This window comes from Harpia harpyja, chromosome 13 (assembly GCF_026419915.1).
Source record: "Harpia harpyja isolate bHarHar1 chromosome 13, bHarHar1 primary haplotype, whole genome shotgun sequence".
NCBI classification, from domain to species: domain Eukaryota; kingdom Metazoa; phylum Chordata; class Aves; order Accipitriformes; family Accipitridae; genus Harpia; species Harpia harpyja.
In genome coordinates, this window is record NC_068952.1 from 15,520,255 (window position 1) to 15,547,576 (window position 27,322).

The window sequence follows — 27,322 nt, forward strand, 5'->3', positions numbered from 1 at the left end:
ATACTGCGTTTTGCTCCAGCTGGCTTTGGCTACCTACCGTAGCACAGGGAATGCTTTGATTTCTGTTCTGCCTTTACCACCTTTAAGTACCACTGATTGCAGCTTAGGTCTACGTAACATGAAATCAATCCTAAAGTCTCACAGTTTGGAGCTCTGCAAATATTATTTTTTAAAAGTTTGATTCACCTTTTATAGTTAAGTCATGCTGAATTTAAGGTAGTTATTGGTTTGCTTATTTTGGATGGCAGATCTGATGCAAACCAAACTGGCATTTATTGAAGAAATCAGCAATATGTGGTCATAGCCCTCCTGTGTACCCTGCTCACACATTCGGTTTCAACTCTATCAGGAACACACAGCTTAACTTCTAAAATGCAGTTTCTCTTGTATTACTGTTTATTTTAAAGAAGATCAACATTAATGAATTACAGAGCAAATTACCTCCTCTTCCAAGGGAAACAACAAGGAGCAATGAACATGGAAAGCTCACACTATTGGCCTCAATGCTGTCAGAACACTGGAAAAAAGATTTAAACAACTATACAACTTCTTGCTCCTGTAACCACTAAGGTCTGCAGAGGCCCTTAAACATAATTTCTACACATTACAGGACACCTTTATAACCATTCAGATTTCTATATATAAACAAGGATGCAAACACACCTTTGTGTAGAGCAAGTACCGAAGAATTTTGATGCACAACTTTTGCAGATTCTGATTCTCTTCTCAAACTCCCAATTTTCAATGACACTGAGTCAGATGACTTAAAAACATGACCACTATTTTCTCCTGGATCATTCCTCTTTTTCCACAAGAGGATCACCTCACATAGAGATGAACAACAACAACAGTGACATTAATATATCGCATTTGTTACATAAATAATACAGATACAAGTCACTGGTTATGAAATCAAAGCTGTTCGTGTTAATGTTTATACCATTAGTTTTGGGTTATTCTAGTCAATAGAAATTCAATGTTTTCCAAAGAGGTAGTTTATTTTGCTCATATATTTCCTCATTAGGAAACAGATGTTGCAAAACTATTAGCAGAACAAGCACTATAAATCCACAGCAACTTACAATATTTACTAAACATTTAACTACATAAAAATAAAAGCATATTTGCTCAAATGCTCAGTGAGCACTCAACAAATTTCAAATGCAACCTGCCAATCAACGTCTATTAAATAAAATCCTGTAACGTCTCTCTCGTGAATTAGTTTAGCTATAGGTATCTTAGTGTAGTTAGCTATCTTAGGGATATCTAAACCAAAAACTTTTACAAAACGTCTCAGAAAAGCTCTGTGTTTTGCAGTCTCCAAGCTCTTACAAGAGTCTGAAAGATTTCAAATATTTCAGCCAGTGCTGCTTTATGAATACAAACTAATCTCATTTGTCAGACTGGAATATAACTTTATTAACTAACTAACAAAATAGAATTTCCTCCTAATAGTATGTAACGTACATCACAGTTTTGGTCACAGTAAAACAATACATAACTACACAGGGTGTCAACATTTTTTCAGAGTAAAGTACAGTACTTAAAATGACTGTTAGCTACTTCAAATCTACACACTCAAATTGGTTACTCTCAGCCCCAATCTTTAAAAATTGATGGCAAGATTTGGCTCATGAGTCAAGCTAATGTAGAACTCCAGTCAAAATTATGCAACTTACAAAGCTGCCTACAAATCCCTGTATTTTGTCCAAAAAGTTCACGACACACTCTTAAGTGTCAGGGTAAAGAAACCAGTGCTGTCAAGATTACAAGGGCAACTCTTTCAAAGGCCAATTCATAGCTGCCTTGCGAACAAGAGGAGAATCATCCTTATGACTTGTGTGATTATTTTAATTTTAATTTCCAAAGTGATCAATTAATCAAATGAACTGCCTATTCCTTCTCTGGTCTTTAATGAAAAAGTCACTCCTACTGTAATGCTGTATGTTTCTGGAGCCTTTGGAAAGGCTGAAAAAGCCTAAAATTCCTGGGAGGAAGACCTTTTCACAGGCTTGAACTTATCAACAGTATTTTAGGAAAAGTCCCATATTAAAAGAAAAAGAAAACCTGTAAAACACCACCCTATTCTTCTGTTTGAATAACATGTTATTGTCCAAAAAACCCCTCAGCAACACCTATTAAATTTTATATTTTAGCCAGCAGAAAATAAATCACCCTGCTCGTGTTGAATTTAAACCTCAAACTCTCCTACTTTCTAGCCACCAATATTACGTACAGTTTTTGCTTCCAACAGATAAATTGAATTGGTTTCCCAAACATCATATTCTAGCCAGTACACAGGATGATACTGCAAAAGCCTTTTCACAAATTCTTGTATTTCTGAACTTTAAAAACATTTCTGATGAGTCAACATTTTACACACAATTGAGGCTGGAATTTCACCTTTAGCTCTAGCATAAATGCAGGGAAGAATTTGGATTAAGTCCAACACGTCCTAATGCCAGCTAATACTTGGGGATGGGGTCTGTGCAACTTCCTATTCTGAGTTTCCCAGTCTGCCTTTGTCTTCCATAATCTCAGCTCTTCAGGCTGGCACACTGGTAACTAAATTTTAGGTTTACAGTATCTTTCCCTCCCTGTCCTTCCAGCTTACTCTTTCCTGAAGAATGGCAAATCTCTGCAAAGTAGTCTTTCTTCTGGTGGCCAGATTCTTCTGATACGTGACCCGCAATTGTATCAGCTACAGTATCTTCTAAATGCACCAAGAAGTGCATCTTCTGTGATGTTTGAGTCTTGATACAGTCAACTCAACATAATCCTTAGGGGGCTATCCATAGGGAGTTTTATCCTTGGAGGGTTGCTGATGAACTAGGCCAAGCTGGCCTTGTATTGACCACATTTTACCTGCAGAGAGATCTCGAAAATGATCATTTGTCACTCATGGAGACAATAAAGCTTATGGAAATCACACCTACACATACAATGAGCAGCTGATTAAAGGATTAAATCTCCCATTGTTTTGGTTATTAGCTTTCAAATTCTGCAGTATTCTAAAGACTTAGGTTTCTAGGGGTATATTTGCTTAGAAGGTAGCCTTCATATTTTAATGCATTTTGCCTCAGAGCCCACATCTGGAGCACTGAATCAACATGCATGGCCTTCCTCTTGTCTTCTTGAAGAGACATTAATAATGGATTTAATTATTAAACTTTGTCCATAGCATTTTTAACCATGTAATACAAAACCAGCACATCAGTGAACATCACGGCCAACAGACCTACATTTAATGGAAAGCATTTAAAAAAATAATGAAGCCTACACTACCAAGTAATCCTTGCTGAGTTCCTGGAAGCGCAGGAACACCTGCACAGAAATACAAACATCTAGTAACAGTGCATCCGCCTGCCTACTTGGTGCTGTTGAGATCTTGGAGTAACTACCATGTGCACAGTCCCCTTGACTTGCCTATTCTATAAGACCAGCTCATCCTGCATTATAGCAGGCATTTTCTCCAAAGGGAACGTTGCTGGTCTGGTGATTTAAGTTTTTCTGCCACTACCAAAGCCAGACTATTATGTTGCTGTTAGTTTCCCTGGTAAAGGCAGAGAATTTATTGCTTCAAAAAGAAGCTACACAAGCTATTTTTTCATTGTGATACCGCCAAGAACATCCTGAGCTTCAGCTATCAAGAAAAATTAATTTGTGCTCTGGCTGTCCTTGGTGAATGATACTGAAAGGCTGTGTTTTGTTGGTGTTGTTTTTAGCATACCGGACTGATAAAATAATCCTGTCTGTTCTCTTTTTTGTTCTCTTAATGAGAACCGCATGTGATCCCTTAACAGCATCCTAAAAAACTTAGGGGTCAAACTAATCCCATGTGCAAATTTAATTAATTTTACACAATTAACATCAGGGGTTTCACCTATAAAGAGGCAAGCTACTAAAACTCTTTTGTTTATTTACTGGGAAGCATTTTCAGGTATGAGTGAGGATTTGTGTACAAAACCTGTAACTGTACACGGTTTGTGCCTACTCTGAACGTTGCACTGGTGGAGTGAACACACCTTAAACAACCTTACTCAATTCTTAATATCCCCTGAATGTTCATATTTAAGTTAAGAGTATACCTATGAACCAGAGTCAAAGAATGTTTTATCTTATGCAAAGTACATCTTAAGCTTCAGTCTGAAGTTTAAACATCTCTACTGATAACCAAAGCAAGTGTTTCAAAACAAGCAATCACCAACTGCCTAAATAAACAATTTGTAGCTGCGTTAAGGATACTGTTATCAAAACTGGTGAAAGAGTGGACTTGGAGCAGCACAGAAACCTGAATTAGTCTGCTTAAAGCACGTAAGATTTAAATGAATGCCTCCAAGAATATATTTATGAACAATGACGTAACTATTATGACTCTGCTCTCAAAGGCAAAGACAAACCAGGCTAAATGAGGCTCACAGGCCAGAAAGTGCAGATTAATAAATTACCACTGTGCACCTGATGTGCAGTAACTGTTCATACTGGTATGCTTTGCTTTCAGCTGGCACAGGACAACAAAAATTTACCTTGATGTTTTGCATGTGTAAGAGCACACACAAATTATTGCTCTAGCCCAGCTGACAGAACATTAACTTTTCAATTTGAAACCTAGTAAACAGACTTCCATAGAGACAGGCTCAGTCATTAAAACTATTTTCAATTTATGAACACGGCTGTATAATGCATGCAGATCACTAACTAACAAAAGTAATTAACTGCACTTCTCAGTGTGTAGGTTTTAAAGACAGAAATGGAAAAGTGGAAAAGTTAGAAAACAGGAAGGTGCCAAAGGCAGACATGGCCTTGGAAGGACAAGAAGGTTCGTCTTGATGCAGTGAAAGAGGAAGAGGCAAGGGAACTATCTGAAGAGAAGGACCACTCTGCCAAGGAGGATGATCTTACATTCTCCTTAGTTGTTGCCTTCTTGCTGCTTTGAAAGTACAAAAAACCCCTTCCAGCTCCTGAAGAATGTCCCCCTTCCAAAAATCACACAGAGCTTGTGTGATTGCAAAAAGCTGCCGAGAGTCATGGGCATCTTGTACCTATATTTAGATAGGCCTGCATGTGCCACTGTTTTGTCTTTAACAGCCTGCTCACTAGAAATTACTGCTGTCTCTCCTAAAGGGCAATGAGAAGAATAAGGGCATATTTAGGTTACACTCTCTGAGCCGCGAAGTCCTGAAACCATAGCAAGGCCACATTCCTGCTTTCCACACAAATGGCCTAAATGCACCTCGCATGAAGTTCCTTCTAGGAAGGACCTAAGACTGGTTGTCTGCCTGTTGTCACTCACATAGCACTGCCAAAAGCGGAGGGGGGAAAAAGGACACTACAGGCTTGATGCAGTGCCACGGTCATCAACTTGGCAAGTTAATGTACTCTATAGTGTTACAAAATACCTGTGAGATCTCCCTCATTCAAAGCAGTTATAGCTGGATCATCCTAGATTCAGCCTGGAGAAAACTGAGCAGCAAGTACCTCAGTGGACAGTGAATCTGGTTTTGAGTCCAAGCCTGGAATAACTTTTGCATGTATTTGTTGTGTGAGCTTGAATCTTGTGCCCCTACATCAGGACCCATTTGTATTTTTAACAGTCCCACCCATAAAGCAGAGCGCTAAGCAGCAGCACTGCAGAGCATGGGATATTTGAGTTATAAAGCTAAGTGCACACACTGCAGGCGGTCCATTCCAGACGAACTAGTGACTCTTTGCAAAACGCAAAGCCAGTTGGTTTTATACAAGGCTATTCCACACAAGTTAGTTTCAAGAAAGCAGCCTTCTTAGAAGTAAACTTTCCCAGCGCAGACAAGCTCTCAGCTAAGAAATGGCACATGGCTAGAAGTTAGCAAAGTATGTTATTTGACTTCTGGCAGAACCTCAAAGTCTTTTCCCCCTCCTGTGGTCTCCAGCAAGAAGGAAGGTGGGGGAAAAAAAAAAAAATCCAACTAAAAGCATTGGAAGACAGCATCCTACAGCAAAGCTGTGCAATGACATGATTTCACAAATTTTCCAATACCAATACTTTGCCATGCCAAAGGCTACAAATGAAACAAGACAGATATTTCCGGGACTTCTGTACAACAAATTACCAGCTCCAAAAGCTGCTCTTTTAGCTTTCTGTATTTATGAAGCAGAAGGCATCTAGAGTTAGTCTTGTAACTCCTTGGTATGCAGTTGAGGAAAAAACTTTTTTTTTTTTTCATTCATATGAAAGAGCTTTGAACTCTTTCAAAGGCTTAGCTTGATATATTGATTATTTTTTTAAAGCTTTCACCAGACTAATTTCCATCACTTCATTCCATCACCTCAGTTCTCCAACAAAGCAGATTTTATGTAATTTTAAAATTTCTGTTCTTCTCAAACACCTGCATCTCCCATAATTGCAAAAAATGCAATAAACTAACACTGGTGTGAGGGTGGGGGGAAGAAATAACATTACTAAACCACTTTAACAAACAAGAGTTTTCTAGAACAAAATAAAAAACACCAAACGAAGTATAAACCCGCACGCAAAGTGAAAAGTTTCAAACATCACCTTGAGAAGTGGATGAAAGGCAGGTCTCATTCACCAAAACATCAAAAATGGAAATACTTCTTTTGAATACTCAAAAAAGTTAGTATTTTGAAGATGTAGGAAAAAAACAAGGAAGGTGGAGGAAAGATTTTTTTTCTTCTGATATTCTAATATATGCTACAAAGGAGAAAAGGTAACCATGTCCCATTAACATGAGAAGCCTGTCTTCACAACAGACAGAAAATACCAGCTGAAAAAATGAATGTTTTATGAAATTCAGTTTGGGGAATGTGAGTCATTATTTTATTCTCTAAAGCAAAATCGGGGGCGGGGGGGGCAGTGGAGGAGGGAGAAGAGATTAGTATATTACAGGGAATGTGCAATAGTTTCTTGAGCTATTCTACACCAATACATTCTGATGAAAGGAAATTACATTCTGGCTCTGAAAAGGTAAAGAAAACCCCAAACCCAAACAAACAAAACCTCCCACTCAGTTCAGCAAACAGCTGAAGAACGATAACTTTTCCTCCAGATATATATACATGACAATTGAGCCTCATTTTTAAGAACTACTTGTGCAATCCAAAATTTTGTAATTCAGGTTTCTCAGAGAAGTTTGTTCCATAGTGCAAAGGAAGTATGTAGTTGAAAGAACACCAGCAAAAACTTTACAGAACTAGCACAGAAATGTGAATGAAGACTGATATTTGGAAATAATTCCCCATTTCCCCAAATTCACAAACCATTTTCCTGTTACTTTAACTTTTTTTTACCCATTTAAGGTTAATAGTGAGTGCCTCTAATACCCTCTTTTCAAACAATTACTGCACTACAGTATCGGTGACATGCTAAGTTATGTCCTTTTGAAAAGGCAGAAGAAACATGGAGATTCATTAATTTTTCTCTGTGGTACTCACTCTCTTTGTCTGAACAGAAAGAAGGTAAGAATGACTGTATGTGGACTGAGGGTCCAGCCAGCCACCACCCTCTCTGACAGTGACCAGCAGCAGATGCGTTCCAAAAAGTCTAACAACGAGGCACGAATGAAGTGCTGGTTTCCTGATATGCTCTCCCAACATCCAGAAAACTGTACAGATGGACTTACTGAGTTTCACAACTCAGTTGCCAAGCAACCTCCCAAAACTCCTTTAAAACAAGAAAAAGAGAAATCAACAACAAAACCCTCCAAACCCACCGTTCATCACAGAACAGTTGTTCAGCTCCACGCAGCCAAATATAAATGGTAAAGCTGCACACTGAATGTGGGAGACTAAAACTACCACAAAATACCATCTATTTCAATATCTTTGTTTGGGTTGTTTGTTGGGGTTTTTTTGTTTGTTTTGTTTTTAAATCACACCACACTGAACATATTTATCTCACAGAAAGTTAAGAGGCAAGCAAAATTTTTCAGCTTTATCATTTATCGTAGTCTTAAGTTTAAAACATACTTAGAAGTAAATTTGGTTACCAAACATTTCATGGATATTTTACTTGCTTTTTTTAGACTTTAAAAAAAAGGAATAGAAAGAAAAAAGAAAACACACCTTAGCTCAATGTGCGCCTAAGGATGTACGGCTATACAGGCTTAGAGAGAATAAGTACATCAGAAATTTGCAAAAAGAGTTTCTGTCTGTAAAAAAACCAACACCTTAACTTAGTGTTGCAAACCTATATGCTCATAATATAAAATTTTACAATCTGGGGAGAAAGACATTTAAAAAAACTTTATGTATAGCATTAACTGTATAATTGAGAATGCATGAATATGAAAAGGACGCTACAACAAACTGACAAAATGAAAACATGCTACTGAGAGAGGGTTAATATTAGCACATACAGCTGTGGCTTTTTACAGGCAAGTGAAAGAAAATACGTCTCTTCAGGCAGATACCTATATCATGTACCAGGATTTCTTAGAGACAGCCTGACAACATTTCCTTTCTGGAGATAATAATAATAAAAAAAAGTCAGTGCTAATATGACTGATGTATTAAAAAGGGCAGTTCTGAAAAAATACTTTGAAAACACAGAATATATTTAAGATTTGTAATGAACACAGCCTGGCCCTTACATATTTGCTTCAGGAGAAAGAGGTTTGAATTATTTAGCACTAGTATCTTTCTACTGAATTTGGTCTCTGGTGTTTGGGTTTTTTTCTTTATAACAGTATCAATGGATTTAATTTAATTAAGTAAATTACCACTCTCATTTAAAGACTTAAAAATGCTTATACTGAGTCAAGTCAAAAGGTCCACCAAATCCACCATGATGTCTCCAACTGAGGCAGAGAGCAGATGCACAGGAAAGGGAAGCATAAGAACAGTGACACTTGCCAAAACCTCTCCTTCAACCTCTAAGGTTGCGGAAGAATTTCTTGAGCCAACTGTGATATCTACATACTTAGTAACCCCACTGGGCTTTTCTTCCATGACTCTGTTCAATCATTTGTCAAAAATACAGATAGGTTTAAAACCAACACTATCTTGTATCATGGAGTTCCATGGCTAAGCTAAAAATACATTAAAAACTTCAATATTTTGTTTCTTTTAAATCTGCCACCTTGTATTGGAAGGGATGCTAATTACCCATCCCCTTTCCATGTGACTCATAGCATTAAATTCTTTTTTTCCATGTCATCCCTCAGTTGTCCCTTTTCCAGGCTAAAAACATCTCAGCCTATTTAGTCATTCCCCATCTAGAAACTATTCTATACTTGTTGTCAGTCTTTTTACTGCTCATTTCTACTGTATCTTCTTTGGGATTTACACAATATTCAAATATACAGCACAGATTAATACACAAACTTAAGTGTGTTTTCTGTTTTGTTCTGCATTCTTTTTATGATATTTGCCCCCTCCCCTCTTGGGCCCTACCAAGAATCAGGGTGATTTTTTTCAAACAAAAAATCTGGTCAGTCAACCACTCTTTCCCCAAGTAAAGTCCACACTGCTTTATTCATGCACATCATTTCACAATTATTTAAATCAAGTTTTACCTGCTATATCATGACTCTCACTTTCTCAGGAGACACTTCTGTAATTCTCAAAGATAACTGCATCTTGATTACCCCAACCCATTTAACACTGGCAGAAGACTTCCTCAACCCACTAGTCACCCCACTTCTGCAAATCACTTATGATTTTTCTTTTGATGATGACAAGCAACATAGGTTTATCAGAGGTCCACACTAGACTGCATCGGTGACCTCCCTCCACTGTGCAAACTGTAATTTGGAATATTTTACCCAGTTATTTATCTACACAAGGACTTGTGCTCTCTGATTCCTTTAAAGTTTTTGGTGGGAATTTTCAAAAGCAATTGATGAGATCAAGTAGGTTTTTTTTTCCAAAACAAAAGTTTCTTGATTGCAGTATGTAGGTCATCTGAAGATTCTTTTACAGAAACCTAAGGAAAATGTTTCCAAAACTATCTTGGATTGTTTGTGGGGAGCTAAATACCTTTGACAGTTTCAACAATTGCTATGACATTTTTCTACTACTTTATTCTAAAGGTCAAAGTCAGAGAAAATAGTAACATAAAAACCTCATATATGTGGCATCTTTTTCTTAGCCCAGAAGCAACGTTCATCCTCAAAAAGGCTGCTTCTGTAGGCATTTTCATTCACACTTTTTTTTTTAATGACTGGACTATAAAATTTAGCTGAGAATGAACTAAAAGACGACTAAAAAACAGTAATGCACACAGGTAAAATATACTTACGTTTTTTCATCCTTGCTTTTTCAAGGGAAAAAAAAAATCATCTCAATTAAAAAAACCAGCAAGCCAATAAGGCATCTAAATTTTACATGTTTCTAGAGAAAGAAAACTGTCCACCTTGCCAAAATAAAAAATAATTTTAAAAAACCCCATTAGCTAAGCCTTCTATATGCTAGTTACATATGTGTATAAACATAGATATCTTGTGTTTTGTCTTACCTTTTAGCCAACCACAGTTTGGTTCCTACACAGGCAATGATGTCACCCAGTCCCTGCTGAAAGCCCAAACTTAAGAGCTGTTTTGATTCTAAGTACGATTGCAGCAAGTGAAAAACCTAAAAAAGAAAAAAAAGAAAAAGAAAGAAGAAAAAAAGAAATTATAGAATTGAAACTAGAGTTTCTAGCCACTGTTCTTCCTCCAAATAACTGTAGGATGCAAACAGCCACCTGCAAAATGAACAACTATTACTCAAGGAAAAATGTGTATTTGTTTGGCATAAGAACAGATAGAATCCTTAAATTGCCTATTCTTTAAAATTCACTTTTCACAGTAATTCAAGAACAAAACACAGAAAGTGCTGGAAGATGTTAACCTCCATGAAGTGAGCAGAGGACAGCCAGATGAGCACCACTCCTACTGGCCCTTGCCAACTTAAGCATCCCTCAACTTTCAACTTTCCTGCAGTGCCATCTGCTCACCAGTGCCAGCACAACTGTCTGTGGAGCGCGCTGGCAGCTCGTCCCACTGGATGGAGCAGGGATGGTTGCATCGTACAAGTAAGCAGACAGGGAAGTGTCTTTAAAATCCACACACTGAGCAAAAAGCTTTTTAAAGGCAGTAGAATTATCATCTATAACTGATTTGAAGTGCTGACAGAAAAGTATCTTTATTCCTGCTCCTGAGACCCTCTGTTCAGGGCTCCAGTCAAACCCAGTGGGCAGCTGGGGTCCACAGAGAAGGGAGATGCTCGCACCTTTCCCTGCCAAGGACAGAGAAGACTGAGCTCCTGCACTGGGGCTGTGCACCAACTGCGCTATCTCCTCCAGAACTTCACATAAAAGGCTAGTAAACACATCCTAGCTACCATGAAGGAAAGAACTCAAGATACCAAAATAGAAAGCATGACCAGCAGTTTTCTGGTCAGACAGTTAACAAAGCAAGTAACTTCTGCTCTTAGAGACCTTCCTTTGCTATTTAAAAACAGGTTTTCCAAGTAGTATTGAATATATAGAAAAGTGTTAAGAAAAAATGGAGTTAAAAAATATGTATAGTCATCTAGATCATAAGCATGAAATACTGGATAATATATGAAAGCTGATACCAACTGCACAGTGGAGAGGGACTCTCCAAGCCCAACCCCTCTAGTATCCACCCTCTCTGCATGTGGGAGAGGATGCCTGACACACACGATAATGCCCATATCATCCCACTTAGTTTTTACCTTTCCCATTCAGGTGCAAGGTAACAGGAAACACCTAGGTGAGTTAACTTCTAAATGGAAAATCACAGAGATACACAGTGCAACACTGAAGCCTACTGGGAAAGATTTTGCTCAGGTTAAGGAGTTTTGCACACATGTGCAATTTGGAAGCTGGAATAGGAGGAACAGGGTGCTAACTCTCCCTCTTCAACTTGCCTTACAGGCTCCAAATTTGAAATTCTGTTTGCCTACACAGGTAAGTTACATTGATAGACATGACAGGGTTTCTATGCAAATCGAAAAAGTACATCCCCCATTATTTATTGAAACTGGCAATGTGCAGAATTTAGGAAGTTTTAGAGGTGTTATCAGACCATTTCTGAAAATACATACATGAGCATTCTATATGGAAACACTCCCAATGTGTGAAAGTATTAGCACTTCATACTTCCAAAGTGACAATTTTATAACTAAGGGATCAAGCTGGGGCCTTCATTTCACTTTGGGAAAAGAAAAACCTTTATAGCCAGATTTTTACATCTCAGATCTTGGTTTCCCGCATTCCAGCTGTCACTTGCTCCTGGGGTTATATTTTTTTTGTTTGTTTGCTTGTTTTGGAAACACAAGCACTGCCGCATAGCATTCACTTGACACATTTTCATCTGGGTTATTTTTTGTGAAATTATTCAAGTGGAAAAACAGCTGCGGTGGTTTCAAATAAGCACAGAAACAGAACAGAAGAGATGTCAAGAGACTATCTAATCCATATAAACACTGAGGCAGGGTCTAAACATTCTCCAATGAAACAAATGCCTGACTGTCCTAATCCTGAAAACAGTGAAGAAAGCAGATTCCAAAATATTTGTATGCAACCTTTTCTAGTGTTTCACCCTCAAAATTCAAGCTCTTGAGGTAAGGTGTTCCTCTCCACTCCTACCTTTGCCCTCACAGTAAACAACTGTTCTCTGGACACCATTCAGTCAGTCCAGATTTTTTCCTAGTGAGGTACTTATTAAACACAGAGATTCCACTGGGGCCCCTCTGACAGGAACAATGAAATAAACTCTTGTCTCCCTGTGTTAGCAGGTGCTCTGTAGGCAAGAGACATCCTGGAAAGATAGCTGTTGTCTTTCTTTTTTTCAAATCTTTTTAAGCCCTCTGTACCGAACATCATTTTGTTGATAGCAGACCATCTTTCTAAGACGGTCTTTCCAAGATCTCTTTGAATTTTGATCTTTTTCTATAAAGCACTTTGCAAAAGTGCATGCTTGCAAACATTTGAATATCACCCGAGATCTCTACCTTGCATCCTCTTCTTTAGACTGCTCTTGCCTGTGCAACTGTCTGCTTATTGAAACGGTTTACGTAAGCATCTACTCAAATCAACCTTCTTCATAAAAAGCAATGCACAAAGTTGCCACTGCTACTAGTTTCTCTCTATTTTTTTTGTGGCTTGCCCTTAATCTCTGCAATGGACACTATAGAAGAAAAGGGATGAAAAAGGAAAATAATATATAAGCAGAAGCTTTTCTTATTCCCTTTTATATCCTCTGCTAACTGAAAACCATTTGGTGCCTTAACCTTTCTAGTTTTATTCTTCTGTGCTTCTGTTCGTTTCCAGGAATGAGAAGGGATTTACCTCTAAGCAATAATATAAAATCTGTTTCACAATTATGAAGGGGCTATCATATTTTTTCCTAGAAGCTTAAATTAATTTAATCTCTTCAGCTTTGAAAACAACTCTCAAAGTGCCTCCCTCCTAAACACACGTGAAACCTAAGTAGTTTGATAGTTCAAGCAAAAGGTCTTGAGAGAGGGAGAACTGTGCATACTAAGAAGGTAAAATTTGTGGATTTAAATTAGGCCGGGTAGGAAATTCAGTACTGAAAACGCAATCAACACTCCTCTGCAGTTCAGTCTCTATATGAACCATATCCTTTCAATACTATTCAGATGGTAAAAATTAGAGGACATGAGCCATATTTAAGCAATAGAATTAGAAGGTGCAACTCACATAAGAGTTTGGTTCACTCTTGAAAAACGTTGGTATTCATCAAAGACAATGTTCAACTACTACAGTATACCCTGTTCCGTCTTCTGACATATGCAAAAACCTGATTTTCTCATTATTTCAGTGCAAGCCCTCTACCATTTATTCAGGTCCCCTCACCAAATTTTAGAGACCTAGAAAGCTTTCCCCAAAAAGGAATTATTTATTTCAGCATAAGATTTTACAATGCCTAAACTAAATTTGAAATTGTAATTAATGTCAGCATATTTTATTGAAAGCCTTATTTTATGTAAGCTACCAAACAAGCAATCTGGAAAAGTTAACCTCAGTAGTTCTGCACTTCTATCATGTGTGACATGTCATTCTTTGGCTTATAGTAATATTGCTGTAGCTTCCATGATCTAAGACTACAAGTCAGGCAATGTTTGCAAGGGGAGGTAGCAAGTTTTAAGAGACTGTTTGATCTAGATAATAAAATAGACAGGCTTTCCAGCACATGGCTCTCCTCAAGTCCAAAATACTACTCGATTTAAAATCCTCTGCTTAATTCATCACTTACACATAAATGCAATGAGGTCATGGTGTTCCTTTTGTATGTGGGATTTTTTTTTTATTACACTAAGGCAATATATGAAATGATTTTTTCTTTTTTAAAGGTAGTTTTACAAAACATCTGCACTGTCTGCAGAGGAAGATTTATGAAGACTTACAGGATGACAGCAATTATTTTTAAATTTGACGTGAACTAAACACCAAGAAAGCAGCCTGAAAGCATCTTTGAGATGTTGGGAGTCTTTTCAATAGGACTGAAGATACAACACCCAAGGTATTGTCTGTAGTTCTGGGGAACCCTGCGTTAAAGATGGCGAGTTGGTGGATGCTCAAAAACCTTTTCTTTCCCTGAGCAGGCTGTTCAGGAGTCAGGCTAATACACCAGCAGGACTATACAGACTGCCCATCAACCTGGGCAAGAGTTGTTAAAACAGTGCAAGCCGTGGGAAGTCCAGGTACTTGGATACATAATGGGGAACAGTGTCCAGCTATTGACCATCCTGAGACCCTTTGGTCCATGAGGTTCTACTAACTCTGAGCCAGCACGTGCTAACCTGCTGCAGGTAAAACCACCAGCACGGGAGGACTTCTTAGTGCAGAATAACAGGGTTTAAAAAAAAAAAAAAAAAAGCATCAAGCTAGCTCATTTATGACACTATATCCTAATTAGCAAAACCCAAGGACCCAGCATGCCAATTAACTGGAAGCTGTGTTCTGCTCTCCAGCCACTCCCAACGTCCAATACCTTCCCTCCCTTCCTTGGCATTGTCCATGCTTCATCCTTGTTCTTCTACTGTGGAAGCCTCAAGAAAAGGGGAAAAAAGCAGAGGAGGGCAGGGAAGGGAAGGGGCAAAAAAGGAAACAGCAGGCTTGGTTCCCTGCTGGTCAATCATCACACATATCCTTCTTGTCCTGTTCACATCCATCCCCCATCAAACAGCATGCTTTCAGATGCAACGCTGAGAGACTTCTGTATCTCCCTGTCATGACATGAGAAAGTTGAGTGTTTTCTTTGTACCCAAGCAGACCTTAAGACATAGTATCTGCTATATTCCAAGTATTCATTTTGGATGATCAAGTAAAAAAAAAAAAAAGCACATTACTTTTTTTTAAAAAATACTTAACTGATTAGATATCAGCCAAGTCAAAAATATAAATCATGAGAAGGAGAAAGAGACATTCTTCTCCCTCACATCAACTTTGATATGATATGAAGCTGATCGTTATCTTTAGCACCTCTCATACCAGCTCAAATTGCTGTATTCAGGCTGTGAAATACACTATTAGAATAATGAAGCAATGCAACTGTGGATGAAAACTTGTATCAAACACAAAATTTAGCAAGTGCCTTTAAACCTTCTTTGATGCCAAGAGTTCTCCTGCATACATAGAGACACTGCAAATTTAACACAACCTTTTAATAGCCACAAAGTTGATCTATTGTGACACACTTTCTAACAAATTTAAATTAATATTTTGTAGCATTAGCATTAATTTTATAGGAGGAACTAGGGTTTCTGAAATTTACAATAAACTGTTAACTTCAGACATGAAATAATGATTAGGTGGATACTTGGTGTGCATGCACACATGTTCATATTTAAAAGAAAACACAGTCTTCAACATGCTGCTGCACAAAGTGCCTTTTTTAAACAATCAGATTTTCCAAAACCACATTGAAGGTTATATAATTGCACACTTCTCAGTGAAGTAGCAAAGTGAAACTTTTCTCCCCTTAAGCTGACCTGAAGCAATAAAAACTTCTGCATGCATGCCCTCAGCTATGTTTGGATGAAATTAAGTATACAGCACAAATATTCACATTCCTAAGTACAAGACTGAAACAATGCTCCCAGTGTTCATCTCAGTGCTTCTTGGGAGGGGTGGGGGAAAGCAAACTGACATCACCCTAAACTGTACATTCTCAGCATAGATCATTTAACTCCCTAAAAAAATTACAAAGAATACAGATGTTTCACCAGCTGAAAGAAAACACTGTGTAAATACTAAGCTTGGAAAAATATGCCACTCACCAAGCTATGGAGGTTGAAGCAACAAGGAAAGCCAAAAAATGGTGTTCGGAAAATGGCAGCAGTAAGGAGATTACTGCACTAAGCTAAATGTGTTTTTTTGGAATTGTTCCATCAAAAGCTTTTGCCTGAGTACTGACAGGCTAGTGAGAAAACCTCAAACATGATTTTCCTTTTCTTCTCTCACTTAAGATAAAATTTTATTCTTCTTGTATGATAAATACAACCACCAAGTTATCTCTGTATTCTGAAAGTGAGGCCAAATTTTTCATTTTTTTACTACAAGCATGTAGATAAAAACTGGCAAGCTGCTGTGACAGGTGAAAGCATTTTCATTAGGATGATAAAAAGTTCAAAGTCACAATAATTATCTCTAGGGAAAAACAAGCCCTAAAAATCCCCTTCTTCTTAAAGATGAAAAGTGCCAGTGTGATAATTACAATGGGACTAAAACCCTCAACTACCTCCGTCCAGTTTTCCAAGAAGATATCTACACAAAAATAGATGGGAGAGTTTATAACTATCTGGTTACCTTCTGATATTGTCCTAGTCTGTAAAAATTTATATTTGTGGAAAATAAATGTAGTATTTTATTACCAGCAAGTATGGTATGAACACAGTCCCTGCAGTTCGTGCTACTCTCACAAACAAAAGCAGCTACACAAGTTGCAGGGAAATAGTTTAAAATTAGTACAGAACCACAGCACACAAACATGTTGCACCAGACAGCGCTGGTGGCACCCCTGTGCCCTGCGTTCTCACAGTGTATGATTCATCCTCTGCCAGACTGAGGTTTAGCAACTGTGTAGATACACCAACTCTATTACAAACTTTAAGGCTTTCCTTCATCTGAGGTATTTAATTATGAGAAAAATAGAGAGAAGGTGGTGTTTGGGGGGGGGGGGGGGGGGCAGAGTAAATATTGTGAATTTATTTCCACATTTAAATGACAATATATTGAAGAGGAATTTCAAATATTTATCAATTCTCTTGCCATCCCCAAACAAATGTGTTAGAAAAGCCATCATCTATTACATTGTTCTCATAGTCCTGGATCATTTATATATACCAGATTATTACAGGCATCACCTTTTGTTCTTACCACCTCCTTTCTTTGAAGTCTTAATTTCATGATGGTAATTTCACAACTAAGAGATCAGATTATTATTTCTGCCAAATATAAACTATAAGATTGTCATATATGATTACCATACATGAATACTGTTTCCTCAAATTTGTTTTGAGGTTGAAATATTTCCTCTTTGAAAATATTTGTCTGAAAACTATAAAATTTATTTCTTCTTTTAAAGCAATAGCTGGTTCACAATTAAATTTTTCCATAAATTCAGCTTTGTTTTGTCAGCACATTTCATCATGTAATTACACAACTTTGGTTTATTATTCATAAGAAAGTAGGGCTTTTAAATCCTTCTTCCAAATATATCCATCAAAATTCATTAAGCCAGGTTTATAAAAGAATCAAGTTGTTTTAATTAAAATGCAGGGAAGCATGTTTTGATTGAATTAAGAAGTTGTAAAATAAGGTATGAAAGCATCTGAAGTTATGAATAAAAATACAATACTAGCTAACTCCAGATAACTGAGCAAGAATAACACAGCTGTTTAATAATCTGAAAATTATGAATGTGCCATAACTAATGAAAGGTACAAAATGCTGAAAAATAGCAAAGTAGCTTTCTTCTCAGTGATAGATATATACCACAAAACATCCGTTATTAAAAATGTGTTCTTAAAATTGAAGATAAACTCCTGCTTTTGTCTAAAACAAGCCAACAAGTGTGAAATTTCATAGATCAAAGTTCTTGCAATACCATTTTTATTAGGGGTTTTTTTCCTATTTTAGTCAGGATGAAATTGTATTCCAGCTTAAAATGTGCTTATGCAACTCAAATTCTGTATTAGGAGAAAACAAAACAATGAGAAGTTTGCTGCCAGCTAACATCAAATTCATTAGTGTTATTTACTTGAAAGTCCTAGCTGAATTTTCTCTTAAAAGTACATGGTTTGCCTATTTGCACAGAAAGCTGATACCAGGTCTGACTGCGTAATTATTAGGAGTTTTTTTTACCATTAGGATTTGAGGTACTTTTTAAGCTATCATTCATGTTATACCTAAAGGCACATGTGCTGGGTAGAGAAGCCCAACCAAAAGACCTATACAGACAGGTTGGCTGATGAGAAAACAGAAAACCCCACTAAGTAGACGGCGCTAAGAAAAAGCAAAGCTGACTGACAAGTAAGGGTCTCGCACACATCCTCCTAACCAGCCAGCTTGACCAGAGACGAAAGAGGCTACCGTGGAGCTGGTGGCATTTCCACTCTCTGCAAACATATCTATTATCTTCCCAGCAGTAGATAACCAAAACCTGAAAGTCTAGAGAAATGAACACACCAGACTGTGTGTTGGAAGCAGTTAAAAACTGTGCTCAGCCTGTATTTCTGATCAGAACAAACAGCAGGAAGGATACAATGAAGTGTCCTCTTCTGAGTCTATACCCTGCCACCATAAAAACCCACCCATCGCTGTCTTAATCTAGCTACTTCAAGGGATAGAAAGCTTTCCCTCTCCTTTAAACAGCTTTTTTTCTTTTTTTGTTTTTTTGGGGGGTGGTGGTGAAACAATTTGAAATTATTCATTCCCAGACTATGTCCTCGTAACACAGTTATCCTGCACACATCCACATGCATACAAATAAAAGACCAAGGTACACACCCTTGTTTACTGAGGGATGTTTACAATTAGGAAGAATATTAAAGAATACAGCTACCCCACTGACACTAAGAAGCTGACATGTAAGAGACACTGTCAGTACAAACATGTTTATAAAGAGCGCTCAGAAGTACACTGCTACTTGACCCCGTAGCTTTGCTAGTTTCAGCAGAGGTGATCTTCTGTCTCAGGAATGTCTTTATTAATGCACAAGCTGAGCAAATAGTTAGAAGTAAGCTATATTGATTTGATCCTTTTATTTCCTAAATTGACATTATAGCATAAAGTAAACTTGCAGCTCCAGAAAACAATTTTCTTCTCTCAGCTAATGATTTTAAACTTAGAGAACACACATATACAGGTCTCTCAAACAAAAGAAAAACATTCAGTATTTTTAAAGTCTGAGGAATAATTTGCCACATTAAATGTCCAAGTGCACGTAGCTCTACCCATGAAAAAAAAGGTGGTGTTTTCCAGGGTCATATTACATCTTCCAAAAGCTTTTCCCCATTCATACATCAAGTCAGCCATAACCTGTCACTGTACATACCACTGTATGAGGATCAACTTCCCCTTCCATTGCTGCATATTTACAAGTATATTGTCACTCTGAATGGCTCCATTTACATCTGAGGAACTCAGTATTACCAATTGCACTCTTTTGTCTGAACTCTAAGGCAACATTATAAAGCCTGCTGAACTTAGTGTAAGATTGATCGCTCTTCCATAGCAGAGATTGCTGCAATTCTCTTTGAGTGCAAATAACAGGGAAAATGTCCCTCCCTTAAAGAAAATTCTCACACAATTAGTTGCTGGTAACAACAGGGACGTTAGGGGCTGCAGCTATACAGATACATCAAACATCATCCATGTTGGTGCCTAGACCCTGAACTCAAATGCCATACTCCTCCGTTGCAAAGTAACACAGCCGAATGCAGGTGGAACTCACAAGAATTTTCCTCTGTCAAAATTATCCCTACAAAAAAAGAACATGCAACTGTAATATGCAATAAAAGTAACTTTGTCCAGACAACATAGCTAATGTGTGGGCTTAACTTGTAGATAAGTGAAACTGAATTCCAAGTGTAAACATTAATAATGAGTAGTTCAGCTTTACAAAGACAGTATATAGGACAACAGGACAAAGGAAGGTGCATGTAATGCAAACTCTTTTAATTACAGTAACATCTAGGAAGTCATTCACGTAAGAGGATCCCACTGAGATGTACCATGAGAGGGAAAAAGACAATCTTCAGCCAAACAGCCCTCCTATGTTTTTAGTCTCATTGTACTACAAGCAGTAGTATTTGTCACAGGAGGATCTGGATACAGCCACTTTCCAACAAAAAAAATCACCTGAGAGACAGGAGGACTGGCTTCCTGAAATACACATCATCCTTCTACTTCTTTTCCATGAATGATGAAGAAACAAAGCTGTTACTTATGTAATGGCATATTGCTTCTCAATCTTTGTAGTCTCCCCCCCCCCCCCCCCCTTTTCCAAACAGATTATTATAGAAGAAAGTCTTGCAGGCAAGGAAACAGAGAGATTAAGTGATTTATTTAAAATCTGCAGTGGATGCATCCCAGAGACAGACTTAACTCAGATCCCTTAAGTTCCAATTCACAGATAGTAGGCATGTGCATGAGTATTTGTGGGGAGAAAAAAATTACTAAATTATGCTTTAAGTATACTTTTTTGAAAGCACTTTGCTCTCCAGAGGAAACAGTGGGAAGAATACATATATGCCAGTAAGATGTCAACTGTACCACCAAAAATGCACAGAAAATATAGACGGTATTTCCTTAGAGTTCATCAGTTTTGGACCACTGATCTTGCTGAAGTTTTCTACTGGTATCATTTTGAACTGGTACTTTATGAAACTATGACATTCATAGAAACATAGATAGCTTATGATGAAACTTAAACTACAGCAAATACATGAATCATGCTACTGCTGAAACTCAGCAGATTTTTGCCTTACGCATATGGACAAGCTATTTATAAATTTTCACTTCCCATCAGGCTCAGCATGATGTCAGCTTACAATAACAAGTTAATGTTTTCCAGTAATTTTCACAGTGCCATTTAACTGCAAGTGCCTTAGCCAAGGTAAACTTAAGGGCAAGGAGAGGGCTAAATGCATAATCAGAGAACAACGTTAATGAATTTTGCATCTCTGCTTTAAACACTTGGAATTCTATCTGCAATATATTTCTCTTTTGTTCCTAAAGTTTAATCTTGCTGGCCAGCTGATTACATCTCCCCAAAACAGCTCAAATATTCCTTCTGATTTTAATTAGCCACAAAGCTTCATTGCCTTGTGGATTTTTTTTCCCCAGCCAAACAAGCATCCTACGCTATCACAGAAAGTGCCAAACTCAAAGCTATCAAACATTTCCTGAACTCCAGCAAGCTCACGCACTTTGTTTTACTATCAGCAGCATCACAGCAGACTAACGCTGTCTCTGCGAATTCACCAGTTACAGACAAGTTCCAAAGAAAAATGATGAAATTTGCTGGGGCTCTTCTCTTCAGAGGCATTAGAAGGTTCAGGAAGATCTGTTGTCTATTATTATTTTTCCCTTCTCTCTTCCACTCGCATGCAATTGATAAGATGTGCTTTTGACAAAAGGGAATGTCAACAGCAACAGTTTTTATGGCAGAAAGGTTTCTTTGAAAAGCAAGTTCTTCCAACGCATTTCCTTACTCAAGACCACCTTCTCCAACATTTGCATGTGCTTGCCATTGATGTTATTATCCCAGAGGAGTACAGCTGTCTGTCTCTAAAAACAGTTCTAAGAACAGTTTTTTAAAGCTGCTGTAGCTCAACCTTTCACTACTTTGGATATTGAACTGCATAGAGGCTGCCTTCTGAACACAGTGGTGCCAGTGGTAGATGTTACCATGCCAACCACTTGTTCAACCAAACCTCCTGGCCAGGCTTCTAATGAAAGCAAACTCTGCACTCCCTTCAGTCACATGAGTTAGGTTAGCAGAGGCCTCCTATTTAAATTGAGAAATCTTACTCCTTTTTACTGAAACAGCTCAGGGAGGATCAGTGGCAGCTGCAACACCCAGCAGAGGGGCTAGTGATGGTCAGCTAGATGTGGACTGCTGTGCACAAGCTGTTTGCAGAGCACAAGCCTGCAGAAATCCTCTGGCATTAAAGCCTCAAAACTGGCAATGAGAGCAACAATGAGGCATTTCACTACATGCCAGATTTGCTCAAGGCAGCTGAAAACCATTCTGCAGTGATACAAGTAACTATCAGGATACTTCATACCCTTTTTCTTGCAAATAAACACCAAACACAAGGTGGTCAGAGTATCTCACAGTGGATTCTTCAGTGCCTTTCCCCTTCACAATCAGTACCAATTTGGCCTTGCCTGTGTTTGTCTCCATCCACCACTCCCCAGGCAGTGTCCTGTCACTTTCGCATTTTACCAGTGGCTGCAATTGCAACAGCACCCACCAAAAATCAATAGTTTCTTTAGCTAACAGATTAAACACTTTCTGTTTACTACCTTTAGATAAACTAAACCAGAATCTAGGGAGAGCTTGCAGTTTTAAACCACTTCAGTCTGAATATGCCAGAATAGAAGTGAGTGGAAGTCACCACTACCCTGTCTCGTATGTTCCTGTTACTTTGTTCATAACCTCTGATAAACCATAAACAGAGCTGCAAAAAGGTGCCACACAGAACGGTTCCTCATCACATCCATCTTATGTGTACCTCCATTATCACAGTGGTGCAATCTTTCAGAGCCCTAGAGGTGTCTGCGCCATACCCTGTCCTAAATCCTGATCACAAAGTATCCATGATCTTGGTCATCAACAGATTTTGCTGGGGATTGACAGTGTATGTTGAAGGACTGTCACATAACACAGCATATTTTTTTGGAAGCAGTAAAATTTACTATAGAAATAAAACTACAGTAAAGCACATAAAACAGTATGGAGTATGATTGCTTCAAATAACCTCAACCCCCCAAAATATTTAAATTTGGCAAAAAAGACAACAAAATGAATTAGTAAGATGCTGTTGTCAGTAGTTACTGAATCCACGGAGGTAGTTTAGGAGTTTACTTAAATTCCACACAATTCCACAAGTTAACTGCACTTGGAAAAACAAGAGAACTTTATTTGAAACCAAGTTACCTTTTTCCCTCTCCAAACACTGTTAAGCCTTTTCTGTGCACTTCATCAGTCTTGTTGGCCTTACAATACATTAAAAATTATCAACCAGCTGCAAAAGGGGAGTCCACCTATTTATTTATTTACTTGTTAGGGAGGATGAGTGCTCTCCTAGTAAGCCGCAGATAACAATAGAGAAAAACTTTTTGTTAAACAGGTTAAAAGGTCAAAATAGAATCATAGAATCATAGAATCATTTCGGTTGGAAAAGACCTTCAAGATCAAGTCCAACCATTAACCATGCCCCCTAAACCATGCCCTGGAGTACCCTGTCCACTCGCTTTTTGAATACCTCCAGGGATGGTGACTCAACCACTTCCCTGGGCAGCCCATTCCAATGTTTGACAACCCTCTCAGTAAAAAAATTTTTCCTAATATCTAACCTAAATCTCCCTTGCCTCAACTTGAGAATAAAATACTTACTGATGACATTACATTTTTCACTACAAAAAATCTGTGAAGAGATCCCTTACTGATAGCATTGTGTACAATACAGTAACAACACTGAGTATTAATGTTTTGTATTACAAACCATGAAAGAAAAGAAAAATTTCCTCAAATTTATCACCTAGTTCTCTGTTTTAGTCACTGTACAAATTGGACAAATATCGTATCTGCCACCTGAAATAACCCATTTTTTCCTTTTTCCTAGGAAAATCAGGCTAACTAAAGAAAAAGACCCAAATCAAGCTTCTCCAGGAATTCAGTTATGATTATGTGACCACGAACACCTCCTGGTCCTGACATGACACCAAAATTCAGTGGCATCGTCCATCATCCAGGAACACCTCCGAAGTGTTTTATGATTGTGTAGTTGCAACACTGCAACTGTTTTGAGGATTTTCATGGCTAATCATGGTACTGTAATTCTACTCAACAAAGTTGTTTCTGTAAAACTCCAGGGATCACCCATGTAGATAAAGCCATTGTAAGTCCCATTCATGTACTGACTTTATAAATATCTTCATAAATATCACTGAAATAAAACTGAATTCAAAGATAACACTCAGATAGAACATGAATTCCTCTGAAAAGGCTGATGGAAAAACATTAGGAAAACTGAACTAGTCAAACAGTTGATGGAAAAAAAGTGTCAAAGGCGGTGGTGGTTACAAACACCTCTCTCTCTGAGGAAATCCAACTGTTAGTATCAAAGCCTACCACATACTGAGAGTGTAAAAAACCCAAGAAGTTACTGCAGTAACAATTTGAGAGCTGGACATGATAAATTTAACAACATCTGCAATTTGACTTGGGAAATATTTAGGATGAGATCATTTATTTGGACCATGTGATCATGGAAGTTCACAAATTAAAGTTCACATGAAATGAACTTCTTCAACTGTTCACAAAGTACCACATTACACAATACTGAAAATAGCTTTAAATGTCATTAGAACTATTAATTCTTATGTCAGATTAGATTAAAATGACAATGCTGTATATTCAGTGTATCTATCTGGAAGGTCTTTAATTTAAAAATAACTTTTTACCTATCTAAAAGCACAATATGGCTTTTCAGAAAAATGAAAAGTGAAGAACACGAAACAACTCTCTAAGGGTTACATTACTTTGTAGTTCTATTTCCTTCTATAATACCACGTATCTACCACTGTTACCAACAGTTCATATTTTTTTAAGGAAAACGGTACAATGCTTTTATTGCTAAAGGCAGTATGAGGTTACAAAGACAGCTGTTTTTTCCTCCCTAGTGATCACTGAGTGCCAAGATGCCATATTTTATATATTTTAAAACTAGTTAAACATAAAATGCTCATTTTGGTTTTTATAACCTCTTTCTTTCACTTCTGACAACAGAAGAGGCCTGATGCTGTAATACAATTTTTAAATGTCTCGCAGAGTACAATAATCCAGAGAAATAACTACAGTCATAAGAGTGTTATCTCATCAGTTCCTAACATCTACAGAATATACTTTAGTTTGATTAATTTTGAAATAATTTCTTACAATATGATAATTCAGAAGTATAAATGATTGACTGAAGACAGCGAACAAAAGAAAGCATTTCTATTGCTGGAAGCACTTGATGCACTTCATTCTTTTTAAGGTCACTTTTAATACAACACTAAGTAGTACCACCACAGAGGTTTGAAATCCTGCCTGCTCAACAAGTCTCCTATGAGAGAGCAGTACCCAAAGGTAATTACACAAAGTCCTGTCCTTTTGAAATGCTTCAGGACTATCTATGGGCTGCAGTTTTATGTTGCAACACAGGATACACGCATAGAGCATATGTTTTTTATTAGGTGTTACATCAGGAAATAAAAACTATTAACAACAACTATTTGGCAACAAGATGTATATGTGAAGTCTTTTAAAGTGTTCTGTGTCCATCTCTACATCTTCCTTAGGCTTTTTTTGAACTGAGTAGTATTCACTGGATGGGACAATAGCAGCATCACCGTGGCACACATGTATTTCCATGATGGAATTAATTACTTTCGTATTAACATAATAACCTAAAAAGTATGAAATATGTACGGTGTTTCACATAAGATACTGATAATACCATTTAAAATTTCTCATCTGTCTTGAGTCAATCAGGGTTCAAAAATTACTCCATTCAAAAGAGCAAAGGCTCTAGCTGGTATTTCTTATGGCACAAAACAATTCAATAGGTAAAAAAATTAGAATAAAAAGAAGCAAGTCAAACATGCACTCAAGAATAGCTCCATTTATATTTCCTTTGAAAAAAAGTGATTATTGGTGTCTCAAGTTTTCTGTTCTAATTGCCAGTGGTGTCTGTTTCACCAATGAAACAAGACAGTCAGAAAACCAGAGAATAAATAAAAGATTTCTTGCAATTTACAAATGTGAGATGAGTACATAATAGGCATTTTGTTTGCTATAAAAGTGTTTTGTGGGGAACAAGAGAAGTTTTAAGTTGGCTTTTCCTACCTTAAACTATTTTGTTCCTTGAAGAATAGCAACTTAATATTACAAAGCTAAACAAATGCATGCATTTGGACTGTGGAAAGGAAGAAAAGGTGCTAAGAAACTTCAACTATACTGAAGTCAAACTCAGTATGAACTACAAACATTCAATATCTTTCATCTAGGTCATTTATTTAAAGTCAGGTCATTATTTAAAATGCTGAATTCCTAAGTGATTTCTCATAGTAAAACAGAAGTTTTAATCTTGTCGGTGCATTTGCACCAAAAAAGGGCAAATCTGATTTCCAAGGTTTAAAGCTTTCCCAACACCCACTTCTGACACGAAGACCTTTATGCATCTGTGGAAATATTTGTGTGTATTTGAGAAAAAAAAAAAAATTAATAACCATTGCTCATTTTCCACAATAAGAACAGGCCAGAATGAACTACTACAATCTGAAGAAGTCTCCTGCCAAAATCAGACTAAGACATTCATTGTAGATGTGAAGACTTACTGAATCTGAAGTGTACACTTTTGAAAAAGAGTCAATATACAGATACATTTGACATGCAATTCTGACAGCATGGTAATAACCCTACTGCAACAAACAACAATATACCAGGACAGCAGCTACTCTATAAGAGAGGATGTGGTCCAGAACAGAGATACGGAGGAGTTAGTACCTGAAAAAAGAGCTGGCAGGAGAGAGTTGATAGTGAGCATGCCAGGGGAAACGGGGAGAAAAAACAGAGGTGCAAGCCTGAGAAGGAATGAGGGAGGACAGGATAGAAGCACCTGCTGCTTATTGTGCCTTCAGAAGCCTCATTCATTCTTTGCTTGCTTGAAGCTGCATGGGAGGTTTCCACACTCCCAAACATCAAGCAGACACTGATGATCCAGAGACAACTGGAACCTTTTATGAAGGAAGGAGCAGAGAAAAGGAGGGACCTTGACAGGTGATAAATTTAGAAGCATGCCTATCACCCTCTTGGCATCCCCCTTGCTCTCTTCTGCAGTTAGATCACACCTAGGCTGTTGCCAGGACCTGACAAAGGTTCTGCAGGGTACCTTATGTCTAAGAGCTGCCTGCAGCTCCACTGGAAGCCACATTTTTGATGATCCAACTCAGAATCCACATTATCGATTGAGGGTTCTAGCAGCAATGCTCCAGAACTGGGAGCATGTTGTACTAGACACTGGAAAACAAATTTTCTTTCAATAGAACATTGCTCCCCACATAGCCCCTGAC

At 37.7% G+C, this 27,322-nt stretch overlaps 1 protein-coding gene across 4 annotated transcripts in view; it reads right to left on the bottom strand.

Annotated features, from left to right (window-relative positions):
- Nucleotides 1–27,322, bottom strand: part of THADA (THADA armadillo repeat containing) — a 171,908-nt gene that overhangs the window by 54,258 nt on the left and 90,328 nt on the right. For all 4 annotated transcript variants that reach the window (XM_052805700.1, XM_052805699.1, XM_052805701.1 and 1 more), the window contains one exon: nucleotides 10,454–10,569. In XM_052805700.1, the coding sequence (XP_052661660.1) occupies nucleotides 10,454–10,569 (116 nt within the window). The remainder of the gene's footprint in view (nucleotides 1–10,453; nucleotides 10,570–27,322) is intronic.